The sequence below is a fragment of the Dromaius novaehollandiae genome, chromosome 2, assembly GCF_036370855.1.
Source record: "Dromaius novaehollandiae isolate bDroNov1 chromosome 2, bDroNov1.hap1, whole genome shotgun sequence".
Lineage (NCBI taxonomy): Eukaryota > Metazoa > Chordata > Aves > Casuariiformes > Dromaiidae > Dromaius > Dromaius novaehollandiae.
Genome location: NC_088099.1, coordinates 27,086,677 through 27,101,849, shown reverse-complemented (window position 1 = coordinate 27,101,849; position 15,173 = coordinate 27,086,677). Strand labels below are relative to the sequence as shown.

Here is a 15,173-nt window from a genome sequence, read left to right as displayed (position 1 = left end):
TACAGAAAAGAAGCCTGACCAGCTACAAACTTCAAAACAACACAAAGTCTTTGTTTTAGTCTATATATGCAAGCGGTACTGTGCATTTTTCAAAGCTCCATGCAGAGTCTGACCTGAATTCCCCCAAGGGTGTAAATGAGGACTGTTATCCTTACAAAGCAGACCACACTAAGTGAGGTACTGTCAAGAGATTCTCACCCCTACCCTCCACAATTTCATCTAAAATAGAGGTCAAGGTAAAGGAGAAAAACAATTGACTTCATCTCCTTTTCCTACTATTTAACTTTACCTCTAGCCCCAGAATAGCTGGATGAATGACATGAAATGACTGCAATATCCTGAAAGAAGCAGTAGGGCTCTTTGAGAGGGGTGGCCCAGAGAACCGGCATGCTGGGTTAAGCCCCAGAGAGTGGAAAGAGAGGCCGTCGCGAGTAGTGCTGTCAGATCAGAGAAGCCTGAAGGAATGCAATTACTTTCACTCCTTCGAGGATTAGCATTGGCCTTTTTAAGGTCAGTGTTTCTCAAGTAGTAATTGAGAAATAAAAACCCTTGAGTGAAAGATGTCTCCCATTCTCTTACAGCTGGATCAATATTTTTTATTCCTACAACTTGTTTTAGGCCCCCTTCACTACTTTTTCTTATTTTAATAAAAATAGCTGGTTAAAGCATGTCAAGAGCCATTTAAATTCCTACAGCAAGCAATTTTCCAAAGATGGTTAGCAGGAAAATGTTTTTCAATACATCAGGGACATTTAACCGTAGCGAAATGAAACACCGCATATCTTAGAAAAGCTAGAAAGCACTTTAAAAAGTTAATTTTCAGTCTAGTGCAGATGAATTAGATACACAGCTTCCTTTATTAGAGCAAGATTTGTGATGCTAACATTCAGTATGTCACCCTAAAGAGATATTCATGCTTGTATTTGTCCCTATATATTATCAGTAAGTAGCAAGTTCCCAGTAAGGATGTGAGCACACTGATTTTTTGTAGTGGCTTGAAGTGAGTTATCTTATTCATAAGGTGCTACTGACTGGTATGCTATTTTTCAAGAGGACACAGTGCATTAAACTCTGCCACCACATCATCATACCTTTGCTTCTGGCTTGCTCACCAAGTAAATGTACAGAGAAATGCAATACTACAAAAGATTAGATGCCTCCCTCTGTAATTCTGTAGCATGGCTTCTCAGGAGACATAAAAGAGAATAGCAAACCATGAGCAGTTAATGACACCAGAACCCAAAATGAAATGATAGCCTTAAATATCACATTACAGTAGTTCACGCTTTGGTTCCAGAGACAGCTCCAATTAAACAAGGTTCCAGAGATATACAATGCTTTATTCACACCGCATTTCAGTCACCAGGATCTGCAGGCTACTACCACCTTTCTCCTTCTGCCTTACTCATCACTTACTGGCACAGTCCAACCTGCATACCCATGAAATATGGAGCATAAAGGGTTCTGATTCTCTCTAGCAGGGAAGACTTGGCATGCAGAAAGAAGAAACCAGCCAGGAAATTTCTGAAACATTCTCTCCCCATAGAAATAACTGCATAGCTGTGTACAGGCAGTGTTCCTGCATGTCATTGCTTGCCTCCAAATAATGTGTTGCCCCAAAATCCTGGTCCTGAACATTGCCTTCTTCCCCCTTTATTCCGCCACCAACACGTGAAAAATATTGTAGATTTGTTTTTGCAAAACATATTTGTTTAGTATTTTACAACTTCAGGGTAAAAGATCAATTCTTCTGTAATTCTCCAGCTATGATGAGAACATATGGATCTGTGCCTAGGCTAAAGGCTGTAGCAATGCTAAAAGTGAAAAAAAGCAGCAAGAAAATGCACAGCTTCTTAAAGGCTGCTTGTTTTTTAGATACGGTTCAGCAGATAGCTCTAATTCTAAAGTACTGTTGTCAATCCTGTAGTGTCAGAAAAATGTATCCACCTTCACAATTCCACTAATATAATTTTCAAGGTACCCAATAATGATGCCAACATCATGACCACATCTATCAATTAACTGAAAATTAGATGCCTGGGTATGAATGAGTTTACCTGTTGCATTAGCTAACCTATAGTGTGCTATGCAGAAAAACAAAAGCCACGTTCCAAAAATGAAACTGAGTCTAAAATAACACACAACTTTCTTTTATTCACTAAATATTGGATTGCATTTAATTTAGAATACAAAAGACTTAAGGAAATATACTATACTCACATATGATACTCAGATGTCCCATCTCAGAGGCACTTTACACTTTGTGGACTACTGTATCAGACTGAGCTGCTGTTAGGAAGCTGTAATAGCAGCAACTGGCTCCATATACAGACTGAAGATGCATGGTTTGAATACAAACCCTGAATAATGGCAATAGTCATCAGCATCTAGTCACCTCTGAAAGCCTTTCTAACACATCTGGCAATCCACAAGAAAAAGAGTTCCTCCCTGTGAAAGCCCCTGACCTGGACATCTGCCTTTGATACTTGAGTTGTCCACATGGCATCACTGAAGGAACATCTCAGAGGTCCACTGCATTTACAATCCTGGTGATCACAGACACATACCTGTAAAGGATAGGGCACAAAATGAGATAAAAAAATGAACCTGATATTGAAATGTGTCTTCCAGATCTCTACTGTATTGCTCCCATAAGTAATCACATCGATGCCTTGGCTACCCCCAGGTAGCTACAGACTGCATGAAGGATTAACGAATCCTTCATGGCATGAGTGATCAGAAATGTTCATCAGCATCAGGTACTAGGAACAAACAGCTGTGGGGATTCAGATTTCACAGTCACACTGAGTGACATATTTGTTGGTGCATGGGTGTTTTCACCATTACTCCAGCTTCCAAAATTGTTGTATCTGCTGCAGCCATGAAGACTGTCTAACAGCCAATGACAGAGGTGCTTAGAAACCCTTTCATTTCTTAAAGGAAATTATATTCACAGATGATAAGGAAAGCTTTTATAGAATTTCTCATTAAGGTGGATGGAGACCCAAGATGACACCTCTATCATACAGACTCAAGACAATGTGGTGGTACTTGCATCAGCATTTTACCCATAAATAAAAAGCTTAATAACTTGCTATGCAGTTCATGTACTAGAGAAGCTTTGATGGGCTGTGCCAGAAAAGAGAATGAAAAAGTTAGGACCCCTTTCTTCAAAGTGTCATTTTTTCTTGCAGATGTACAAGGGGCAGCTATATAAGGCACAAAACCTGTAAAGGAGTAGCAACAGACTGACACCAACATGGCATTAGGAACTCCTTAAGGGAGAGAAAGGGGCTGTGTCCATCCTCCCATCATGTACTGATCTGAATTAGGCTGCCCAAGAGAATTAAGTTAATTTCCCCCAGGACTTTTGCTGAATGTAGTATGAACAGACATAGACCAAAGCCACAGTCTGGTCTTCAGTCATGGTAGGAAATTGTGCCAGCTGCTGAGTCTATCCACTGCCAGGGCCATAGAGCACGGGAAAATTCAGTGTGGGGCAAGAAGATTAGTTTTAGTAAGACAGGAGGCTGCATACTCAGTGATTTACTTTTTACTACTGGAATATTTAACTTCAAGGCTGAAACACATGAAGTTTATCCAGAACAAACAACGCTAAACTCAGTACCAGCTGACAGTGTTTTATATTGGTGTTCACAGCAAGCTACCTCACCTACCTCACTTCAGTACCACAACAAACCCATCTACAGAAAGAAATGTCAAAATACTGAATAAGAAGCTCTCTGCATTAATGTAGAAAAACATATAAACAATGGCTTTTTTAGGACTTTTTAAATGATAGATCTTCTCATGCATTTTTATATAAAATCTCAGTGTCAAGTAGCACTGTTGTTTCTCTGCCCAATAAAAATAGCCTTGCACAGATGATACAGGGTCTCTGCAACAGTCTGCTCATCAGACCATGTTTCCAGTCCTGAGATTACTTCTAGACTGGAAGGCTGGCCAACAAAATGGAAAGTCTGTTTCGAAAAAAAACAGTCATATATCCTGTGTGCCAAAGAGGCATGAGTGTATAATAGAGAACAGAAAACACTTTAAAGTCTTGAAGAGCAGAGTAAACAAACTTAGGCTCTTCTTTTCTTTAGGCTTTATTTTCTTCCATCTGCCATCACAGAGAACAGCATGGCAGGCACTGCCCAGCCCCTCCCAGTGTCTTTTGCTGTTAATACATTATGGTTGTGCATGTGATTTTCAATAATGCTGCTTACACATTTAAAACCCACACATGAACAGTTTTAGTTGGCACTGAATTATGCTCATCTGAGATCCTCAGAGTTAGCACAGAAATATAGATTAACACTTGTATTATCCATTACCCATTTGTGGTCAGATTCTTGTAAAGGCCAGCAGTTCGGTGAAGAATAAAAACACAGCTGCTTTGACCTCATGCTCTCATAATCCATGGAGCCTTTTAAACCTGACTACCGGCATTTCTAATCTGAATTGGAAGGGATATGCCTGTTTTCTCCCAAACCATACATAAACGTCACTTCTGTCTGAGAACAGCGCCATGAGCTTCTCACTGCAGCTTTTACACCACTCCATCAGACACCCATTGCCCTCTCTTCAGTTGCCCATGTTATCCCCAGCCCCATGGTTGATCAATAGCCCATGAGACCGCAGATGAGCTAAGAGCAGAGAGCTCCTCAGGACCTCATCGCCTCCATGCTCACCACGTGAGAGCAATCAAAGCCTTTGCCAAGACCTTGAGGTCTATGCAGGGTGTGGAGAAAGAGTGGGCTGGGAGGGGAACAGGAGGGCTAGAAGAACATCTTCTTAGCACCTTTGCTAATGACTCCGAGATTAATCTGAAAGGATAAATTCCTGTGAAATCTGAACACACTCAGTACTAGCCTTCGGGGCAGCAATGGCCAAAGGTGCTCATGGTTAGAGATGCTCATGGAGCACTGTTGCAGCATGAGAGCACTGGCTCCTGGCAGGCAGAGCCAGTGTGCAGACATCAGACTTCTGCATTACCCTAATTCTGTCAGGTCCAATAGGTTTCAGGAACTGCTGCCCCAGAAGGATGTTGGGGGAAATCCTTAATCCTTGTGAAGATGGCTTATTCCAGTTCCTCCCTATAGATTTTAGGATGACGAAGCTACAATATTCATGTGGAACACTATCATGTCAAAAGCCAATTTTTAGGAGACTAAAATCCATACAGGATTTGCCTTATGCACAATACCTCCCTATAATGTACTATAACTGTGTCATTCCTTCATGCAGCAATTCTTTCTCACTAATAAATTTTGGCAATAGTGTGACATGAAACATCCCCATATGCAGCCATTTAGCTTTGAATCTCAACAGTAGCGTAGTAAGCTTTGTTCACAGCACCGGTAATTAAAGTTCCATTGTAACCATATGCCTTTTCTGTGTTTGATATCTAATTAACCTACATTCACCCATTTGGTTTCTTTTCTTTATCTGCTATGAGAAGGTGAATAGCAATACATTCCTCTAGATGAAAAGAACTCTAACTACATTGTCTTGAGAAAATGATAGCAAAAAGCAGCTAGTATTGGAAATTGGGCATAGATATAGTTTTCAGTGAGTTTTAAATGACTAGTCTGGCAAACGACTGTTTACTCAAAAAAGTGGTTATACTGAAGGCAGTGCAACTACTTGCATGAGCAAGGATTTATAGCATCAGTCCTCATACCTTAGCTTGCGCCTTGGCATGAAAATAAAAAGCTGAAGCAAATGAAATATCCATTCTTGGCATGCTGCATATTCCCACTGCACACTCAGTAAGCATCGCAGATTTATAGCAATTCCTTATGAAGCCTTGTCCTTATGTGACATGAAACAGCTTTCTTGCAGGCAGCTGTGGGTGGTGAGTAGATAGCATTTTACTATATGCATATTAATAGAGTGATTAGAATTGGGGAGACATGGGAAATATTAAAGTCATTCAAACTCTTCTACGTGAATCAAAGATACTTTTCTGCATAAAGCTTAGAAAGTGGCTGCTGAGCAAAATCCCTGAGCAAAAAGTGACATACAACATCTGCCTCAGCAGGAGTACTGTAACTCTAGGACACCGCTGTAAGTCCCAGCACCTCACCTGCTTCTCCTTCCTCAGGAGGAAGTAATTTACAGCAGATTATTATGGCAAACTACTCCTGTTCTTACATTTTCTTGGCTAGCATAGCTAAACTGAAGGAGCAGAGCCAGGGTTGCCCACCCCCTACTCATGTCTCAACATTTCCTTTGGGAAAGAGCTAGCAGGTTCCAGCATGCCTGAATGTGCAACCTGAGAAGGAGCTCTTATTCCCTGGCATAACTCGATAGCTTAAATCATATGCTAGCTCCATATAAACCATCATGCTTAATGTAAATGTTGAATAAAAGACATCTTCCCAGAAGATGAATGTCTAAAGGTTGAAATTATCTGCTATGCAGAGGGCTATGACCAAGGCTAACTTGCCAGCACAGAACTACCAAAACCTGTTCATAAATTACCAGAACACAATCCCTGTTCATCTGCACTAATCCTCCAACTCTTTCTCTGTACAAAAGTAGTACTGGCAAGCTCGTAAAGTGTACTTATATTCTGCCATTCATGGCTAGTTTTACTCAAGGTTAAGTTTCTTCAAGGCAGAGGTTCATAATATATTAGCCATTCCAGAGGCAAGGATCCAACTGCAGCCACAGTTGAGTTTTAACCCCTATCCCTCCTTGCTTCTCCCTCTTCCACAGCAGCATCCTGCTGCATTCCTGTACAGCAAACTATCCCACGTTTACCTCTTACCCTCTCTTTGCATGCATCAACAACTGCAGAAAATCTGGTTGCTGCCACGGGGTAGACAGGAAGGACCTAGGGCAGAGAGCTGAATATCTGTGCTACTCCTGCCTCTGGATCTGGGGGGAAAGGGAGGAGAGAGACAGATAGAACCTGATAGGGATTGGTCCTGGAGCTTGCAACCGATGGCTTAGCAAAGCACAGGCCACGTGTCACTGCAGCAAACAGAACTGGCTTAACTGCAATTTTAGGAGTTACAATTATGCCTCACCCTAACTATGCATTTCTTTAACAGGTACAAGGAGCTTTGAAAAGACAATGGACACAGTATAAAACCCAGTGGGGCCAAAGACGCCGAGAGCACTGTTCCACGCGATCTACCTCCTACACGGCAACATCAATCACAGAGGTCCCCGTTTACTTGTACCATCATGATTCCAACAACGAACAGTTAAATGGAAAATACATAGATGACTCTGAACTTGTTGCATTAAAATCTGGAGAGACATCTGCCTAGCTCAGCAGCAACCATTGCAAACTCATCATTTCACATTCTGCTTGTGAACAAAGTGGGGAGAAGGGTGGAAGCGTGGAAATCCAAGCCATGGCGGGAGAGGGCATGACCAGATGACAAGACACATTATATTCAAACCACATCAGCCTTTGCCAGGGATGACATAGAGAGAGTCCGATGCAGAGGTGGGAACAGCAGTCCATCCTACGTGCTGCAGCAGGGATTCAACATGGAACTGCTCACCAGGCTACATAATTTCCGCACTTCCTGGTACCAGCCACATGAAGTGACGATACAACAGTAATAACAGTGTCAGGTGGTCCATAGCAAATAGGAAAGAAAGAACCAGTACATGACATTTAGAAACTTTAAGCACTTTTTCTTTAGGTACTTTTCTTCAACCCTAGATTTTGAACTATCAACTTTCACAAGAAGTAACTGGCTTGGAATCCTTTTCTTTTCCCCTTTTAATGAGCTTGATGACATCTTAAAAATTTTTGCACTTTGCAAGACAAAAAAGAATCACACTGAAGTATTCAAATCTTGATGCTTTCCAAAGGATACCCAAAATATTACCATCCCATTAGCAGGTGCATTCTACAAATGAAGGTAAATTAGTAGTCGCATAACAAATTCTCAGTCATCATTACAGAAACATACCAGTTCTTTAAACTGCCTCACAAAAGTCCTGAAGACATCTCAAAATAGAAAATAGTTTTTATTTAACATTTGGTAGTTCCTTAAGAGTATCTGTTTATAGGAAAAACTGTCACCCTATTACTCTGCCCAGAAGTTTTATCACTAAGGCACAATTCTTTCACTCCAAATAAATGGTGAAATTTGTTTGGAAATGATGATTTTCTTTAATAGCCATTCTAAGACAAATGCTAAATGAGTGCTTGCCTCTAATAAAATTATAGCTATGGCAGTAAAGCATTCCAGGTAAGAAATAAGAAACTAATGTCACAGCACAAGAAATATCTATTTTTAGAATCTGGGTGCTGCTGTGAGTCCCTGATAGCTGAAGGTAACACTGTCATGTGTGAGTCTGTCATCAGGAAAACATGGTGAATGTACAGTCTTGCAAGTAACAAGCACCTTTTATCACACATTCAAAGTGTCTCTGTATGATTACTGAGGCAGAAATGGGGCCAGGGAGAAGCTGATTTGCAGTTAGAAGTTACAGTACTGTCACTGCACAAGTTCTGCAAATCAGTAAAGGAATAGATGAATGTCCCACATAAAGCTAAATGTTAAGAATTTGCAAGCAGAAAGGCCAGTGCCAAGGAGGTTTTGCATACCTGTGACTGCTAGAGAGTTTTGTTCATAAAACTTTCAATGAATATGTCATTCTTTCCTGCATCTCTCTGAAAGACTTTTCCTACAGCTCTCCTGCTCCTTTGCCCTTTTAGACAAGCATGGGATATTTCGAATGCTAGCAATGTCAAGGTATGCATCACAGCCTTCACCTTTGAAGGAAGCTAGAAAGTTATCCGTCCCCCTCTGTTTTCCCTGCTCATCCAATTGCATTTGATGCTTCAACCCCAGCCCAAACAGGGAAATATAGTGATAGGAGAAGGCAGCTGCTAGATAGCAGCCCTCAGCTGGGAGTTGCTAAAATACCAAGCTATATGGCAGGTGAATAAGAGGAGAAGGAAGGAATAGGAAACTTAGCACTTAAGCTGTAATTCAATTAACATGGGAATTCTTTCATGGGTGTAAACTTTTCTCTCTTTCCTTTACTTACTTGCTGAGATTCTATTCATAATGTTTTTTCTCCTTAGCACTGCATAAGGTACTTAAATTAGTTAGAATAGTCTTAAATTCAGATCTTGTCAAATAGCAAAAGAGAAAAGAAAATCTGAAATAAAATGCTTGACCTAAATTTAAACTTTAAAGATTACAAATAGAGGCCATAATCCTGCTGGTCATGCTCTGTCAAAGAAGGGCTGCAGGACAGACTTTATCTTCCACAGCATAAACTGCTAAAGGAAATCCTACCGTAAACCTTCAGATTCCATTAAAATTATCAGGTAAATACCTGTTGACTTAAATGAGTGTTGGACAACTCTCTTCAGATTTTAGGTATGACTTCTGCAATACAGTTCAGTGTAAACCTTGAAAGCTGGGGACAATTTCATCCTTAGTGATTTGGAACAAATTTTAAATACTGTGTTCAGCTGGGCTTAGTTTTTCCTTCACTGACACAGTTAAACCCTAAGCTTTTACCAGTCATCAGTAAATTTTAAATGGCAGTCTGCTGTACATATCCACCTACATAAGTCATCATCTAACTAGAAAAGTCCCTTTGAGGAACAAGCTTGTGAGGGAAAGGTGTAACCTGGTGTTAGCAGAGTGGATTGAATTCCCCCTCCAGGTACAGGAGGCAATGCCTCATGGTGAGGGCGTTTGTGCTGCAGAGGCACGTACCTCGCTGCTGCGCATCACCGCAGCTTTCTTCCCATTTTGGAGAGTGAGTTGCCAATGCTGCGACAATCGAACAAGAGTACGGAACAAGAACTAACTGCCCACGGATGGTGCAATTCACAGCATGATCAATCTAGTGGAAAATCTCAAGAAAACACGATCCTGTGTACTCATTCAAACCACACGCCTATTTTTCAGGCTTCAAGGAATAAGAAGGCAGTTATTTTTTCAGACAACAGTATTTTGCGTATTGCTATTTCTATTTTCGCCAGTGAACAATGGCAAAGGGAAGATTTAGTAGCTAAAGACAATAAGGCAGCTCTACTATGAATGTTGTATTTTTGAATAATTTTGAGGCATGCTGTGCTTCCCAGGAGAGCTCCAGAAGGCAGTCTTAATTTCTAAGGACACAAATGAGCTGATTGTAAAAGAAGTGTGCATAATACAGAAAGTTTAATAATCATCATGTGCATACAAGTACAGGTTGTTTTACAGTCTATTATGTTCATGTGGATGTACAAAATTGATATGCTTTGCCGTTATCATGGTTGTTTTCTTCATTCACTAATCTCATTTCTTTTTTTTCTTGCTCTATTCAGTTGAATGTTCTGAAATGCCAAGTTCAGCAGCTGGGTTTGGGGATCTTGGTTTTAGTTGCAGGTGACAGAAACATTGCATGGTTATGGCAGTCTTTGTGGCAGCTTTGATTTCAGTGGAGTGATAACGATACCCAGCCACTAAAAACTTCACATGCTGAATTCACTGCTGGGGGGTCCTAGGGGCTTTGCAGAAAAGGCTGCATTTTTAGAGCTTCTTGGTAATTTCTAATCAACATATTTTTCCAACGGAAAATGCTATTTTTCTTCATATCAAAATGGTTTGAAAAGTTGTCATTGCACACAAGGTAAACTGCACTTCTGTGTTTTACAAATAGCGCCATACACTAATGACAGTAATACTGAAAATGCTTATATGACCTGAATAATTACAGTGTCTTGGCATTAGAAAATTTGTCTCTAGTACATATCACAAGAACAGAAGCTTCTTTGTTTCCATTCCTTAGAAATGCACGATTCAGGTATTGGTGTACCAAAAAGCAGGAAGGGAATTGACACTTGGATCAGTGGATTCAAGGAGCATTTTCTGAGGAAACAAACCTTACATTAACAAACTCTGTAGCATCTACACCACACCCAACACTCAGTTTAGTGAATGTTGGCTCTGGCAGAAGGATTTTGTTGCTTTGTTTGAACAACTAACTTTATCAGAAAGGCTCCAGCTGTTCATTTTATCAAGTACAGAAACTCAGCACAAATTAAAAGACTTGTTCTGACACAGGGTGCTGAAATTAAGCCTTGTTTTTCTCATTTGATTTACTTAATAAATATGTTTTAGCTGAAATAAAACAGCAACAAAGGTAGAACAGAATGATTTTTCCATATTAAAATTCTTAGCAATAATACTACCTTAATCAAAAGTCTGCCAGCATTTCCATTACAAAATGCTCTTGTGTTTATAATATAGCAACATAACTTTCTTTTGGGATAAAACCAACCATGCAAACGTGGTGAATTTCTATCCCCTTTTCCCGAAGCCTCCTCCATCCCTTGCCAATCTTAACAAACAAAATCCAAGCCATTTTTTTCAAAGATACAAATCCTAAACACTAACAATATGAAGGTATCTGCATTTCCGGTGCTTGAATTCTAAAAGTCAGATGTGTCTTCATGAAGCTAAACATGCATATATTTTTGATTATTGCTCAAAAATGGGAGCATTTGTAACCTTAAACTTATTTGCATGGAAACAATAATTGACCACAAGCCAAAGAAGCTCTACTCAGTGTACAACCGTGCTCTGTTTGCCCTCTGGCAGCAAGAAGGATTGCACAGGAGACCTTTACGTGGGGAGCCTGAGCCAAACTGTGCATGCTCTCTGCACCCACTGCTAGCCACACCAAAATCAATTTTGTAGCAAACAGTAGTGGCAAACTGGGAATTTTGAGTTTCAGGGACAGGTTGGCCATTGTAATGTGCTGCTGTCATTGTCCCAGGAACACAACACCTGTTTCAGAGTGACTTGGCAGAATGAAGGCATGAATCATGCACAGCAAATCTCAGAGGCCCTCAGCAAGGGAAAGTCAGGCTCCAAGCTAAAATGCTGCCTCCAGAGGGAGGCACATGATCGGCTTCTTAGTCAATCATCTAGAGACATTTAAGCCACTGAACAACCCTGAGATTAAGTATGGTGCCAGAGCTATGCTTTCTTGACAACTCTAGTTCTTTAACAGAGGTAGTGATTAAGGTACCTTCAAGGATTAATTTAAAAGCATCCCTTTTACATGAGCTCCAGATGTTCCTGTACAGCACAGTATTTTGCAGGTAGTTCCAGATGAATCCCAGATCTACATTTAAGCACCCCTTTGGTTGAGTACTCAGGCCACCTCTGAGAAAATTTTAAAAAAAGGATTTCTCAGTGTTTCAAATAAAGATCAGTATGTTCCTCTCAGTCTAAAAAAGAACAGCTGCTTATAGCTTTAGTTGTTTAAATTAAGTGGGTGAGAAGGTTATCATTATTGAGCATGTTACATTGCTGCAGAAAAAGAAAGCATATAGGTAAGCTGTGTAACTATAGTGTTGTATGAGAGAGTCCTGAAGCAATCTTGCAACTCTCTGTGGTAATGGTTAAGTCCTTGGCTGGGATACTTAATCCGGTTTGACTGCTTTTCCTCCTGAAAGAGGTGGACAAAGAGCAGAGACCCCTGAGGACAACAGCGAGACCAGTCCAAGGCCTTGAATACAGGATTTGTAAGGAAAAAGAGTGGAAGAACTGGAATTGTTGATCCCCCAAAAAATCTATAGTGACCCTCTTTAAGAGTGGAAATGACTGTCATGAACTTCCGTGTTCGTGGAAGAAGTACAAGAATTAACAGACTTTAAATGTAGCAAGGAAGATAGAAGGACAGAAAAAATATGCCAGCAGCAAGGATAGAGCTATGAATCTCCCTAGCTGGATGTTCAAGATTAGTGTTAGTGATGATTTCTGGCTATCTGCAGAGGGACCATACAGATGACCTGCAAAGCTCCTGTCAAGACTTTTTATATGATTTCATAACAGCTGAGGTGGGCACTGTGCAACAGAAATGTCTTTAACTCTCATTATACATCATCTGTGAGCATAGAATCAATGTCTGGGATTTTCTCCATGATCCAATTACAAGTTCTCTCAAGCCAATCAAAAAAAACCCCAAAAAGTCAATTTTTAAAGGGTATCAGAGAGCTGCAAGAATTATAAGAATCTGGTTTCTTTTTCTCTCACCACAAGTAAATATAACTTTAAGAAGTGAGTGCAGCAGGTTACACTGCCTGATGTATTAAACGTAGTAGTGTGCCTAGATGTGACCTCTCCATTACTAGGCTCTGGTGTTCTTAATTTGCATAAACACTTTCAAGGGGATACAGCTCCTTCCCTCTTCTGCCCTCATCATTTCTCTCCACCACAGTAATGCCCCTACAAGAAGTGTTTGCGCTCCAATCTGTGCATCCTATGCATTTTCATGAGGAACATTTCTCCTTTACAGTTTCCAGTGACGTGCTGCTAATTCAGAATGTACTTGCCACATTTCAGGCTGGAAAATGTGTATTTTAGACCTAATCAGTTCATTGAATTGAGACATTTGGCTCATGTTGCTTTAAAAAAAAAATGTAAATGAATGGGAGATGCATATTTAAAACTAAATTAGGGATAAAATTTTGGGTATACAGATCAGTTATCTGTAGAAGTAGAATAATGTCCCCTTTCCCATTATAACAGAATGTAATTCTGTTGAATGTAACAGGTGCTTTTTCACCTAAAAGAACAACATTTATAACCTCTTGAGAAGCTGAACATTGGATAAAAGGCACAAAAAGCCAAATATCTTCTGAAAATTCTTGGTAGCATGCATATGTATTTACTATGATCTTATATAAATTATACATGAAAGAACTCTTCTTCGGATGGAGAGTGACCCATAGTCGAGCCAAAGTGCCACCAGCCTAAGTCATGAGTGGGAGACACTGTGGGGCAGAGAAGGCATATAGCCTCCTTAAACTACTTTAATATTTTCCTAGGGCATTTTCTGGGGCCCCTGTGCTGAGTGCAGGTAATCGGGGTCACCCGTCTGCCCGCTCATGTACCAGACAGGTTCACAGCAGGAATAACTGGGCCGAGAGACATTTGCTGCATTCCCCTGCCCAGTACAGCAGCACTGAGCTGCTGACAGGGGCGCATGAGGAGAGCAGCAGAAATAATTTTTTTCCCAGTTTTATATCTGATGTCCAATGGGTAACTTCCTTTATATCACGAGTGTAAAAATTATTATTGTGAAAAAGACTGACCTGAGATCAGACAGCTCCTCGGTATCAAAAACTTCTTAGTTCACAACACCCTGTGTTACACAGCGGTAATTCCCATGAACTTCAGAAGTGTAACTAAGGGCAGGATTTCTCTCTGCTTGGTTTAGAGATTTTCTAAATATCTAGCAACATTGAAAATACTTGGTAAAATATAGTCTCACCTGAACATTTAACATAAAAGATCAAAATTTATCAGCATTATTCTACCTATAGACTGTTTACAGTAATAAGATGCTTTTTTTTCGTATTTCTCTGGTTTTTATAGTGAAATATCTGTGATTCCCATTTGCAGCATGTGTATGTTTGTTATATATATTTGAAAGACCTCATAAATTACATGACTATTAATATATATTTTTCGATGTCATATTTATAGGTAGAGACTAACAATTGTTTTACACTGAGCACTTGGCAAGTAACAACTGCTGGAATATCAAAATAAAAAGAACAAAAAACGCCCTCCCCAGGTCATGCTGACTATGTAGAAAAACCTATACAGTGACTTTTTTTGTACTGTAATACCCTCTCTTATCTTCCAGTTATTATTACAGTTTTGAACATACAAGGCCAACATATTTCAGTGCACGGTGACGGGCACATGCTTCTGAGAGAAAGGAGATGTACAACTCTTCTCATTACCCACTGCAAGGGGATGAATTTCTCCCAGTGTTTGTGTTTGTGTGTGTGTGTGTGTGTGTGTGTGTGTGTGTGTGTGTACATGCATGTTTGTAGCTAATAAGCATTACCTGAATAAATAACATCACGATTAATGTTCTTTCTGAGAAGGGCCTGGCAGTGAGAGTTCTGTACAAATTTAAGCAATCTGCAAAATAAGAAAACAGTTACCATACCTCTGGTTTTAGAGAAAGCATCGCCATTATTGGCTTCCACAGGGGAGAACAGAGAATATCTGCTTGTAATGAGTGTAGCTCTATGAGTTCGGAGAGCACACATCTTTGTTGCAAATTATTGTGCGGGCAGGTTTATCAAGTTCAGGCCCACAAGAAATGAACAGGACATAGCTGAAGAAAAGCTTTACATATTGAATTATATTATACTACAGGGG

General features: G+C 40.1%; 1 protein-coding gene and 1 long non-coding RNA gene across 4 annotated transcripts in view; one reads left to right on the top strand and one right to left on the bottom strand.

The window, feature by feature from the left end:
• CALCR (calcitonin receptor) overlaps nucleotides 1-14,566 on the top strand; it is a 175,946-nt gene extending 161,380 nt beyond the window's left edge. For all 3 annotated transcript variants that reach the window (XM_064506080.1, XM_026098786.2, XM_026098785.2), the window contains one exon: nucleotides 7,065-14,566. In XM_064506080.1, coding sequence (XP_064362150.1) covers nucleotides 7,065-7,286 — 222 coding nt within the window. In that variant the 3' untranslated portion in view covers nucleotides 7,287-14,566. The remainder of the gene's footprint in view (nucleotides 1-7,064) is intronic.
• On the bottom strand, nucleotides 2,135-6,848 carry LOC135327282 (uncharacterized). The gene is made up of 3 exons (XR_010387385.1): nucleotides 6,779-6,848; nucleotides 5,687-5,851; nucleotides 2,135-2,567 (listed from the first exon to the last, which is right to left on the bottom strand). It is a non-coding gene; the product is annotated as an uncharacterized LOC135327282 (long non-coding RNA).
• Nucleotides 14,567-15,173: the final 607 nt, after the last annotated feature.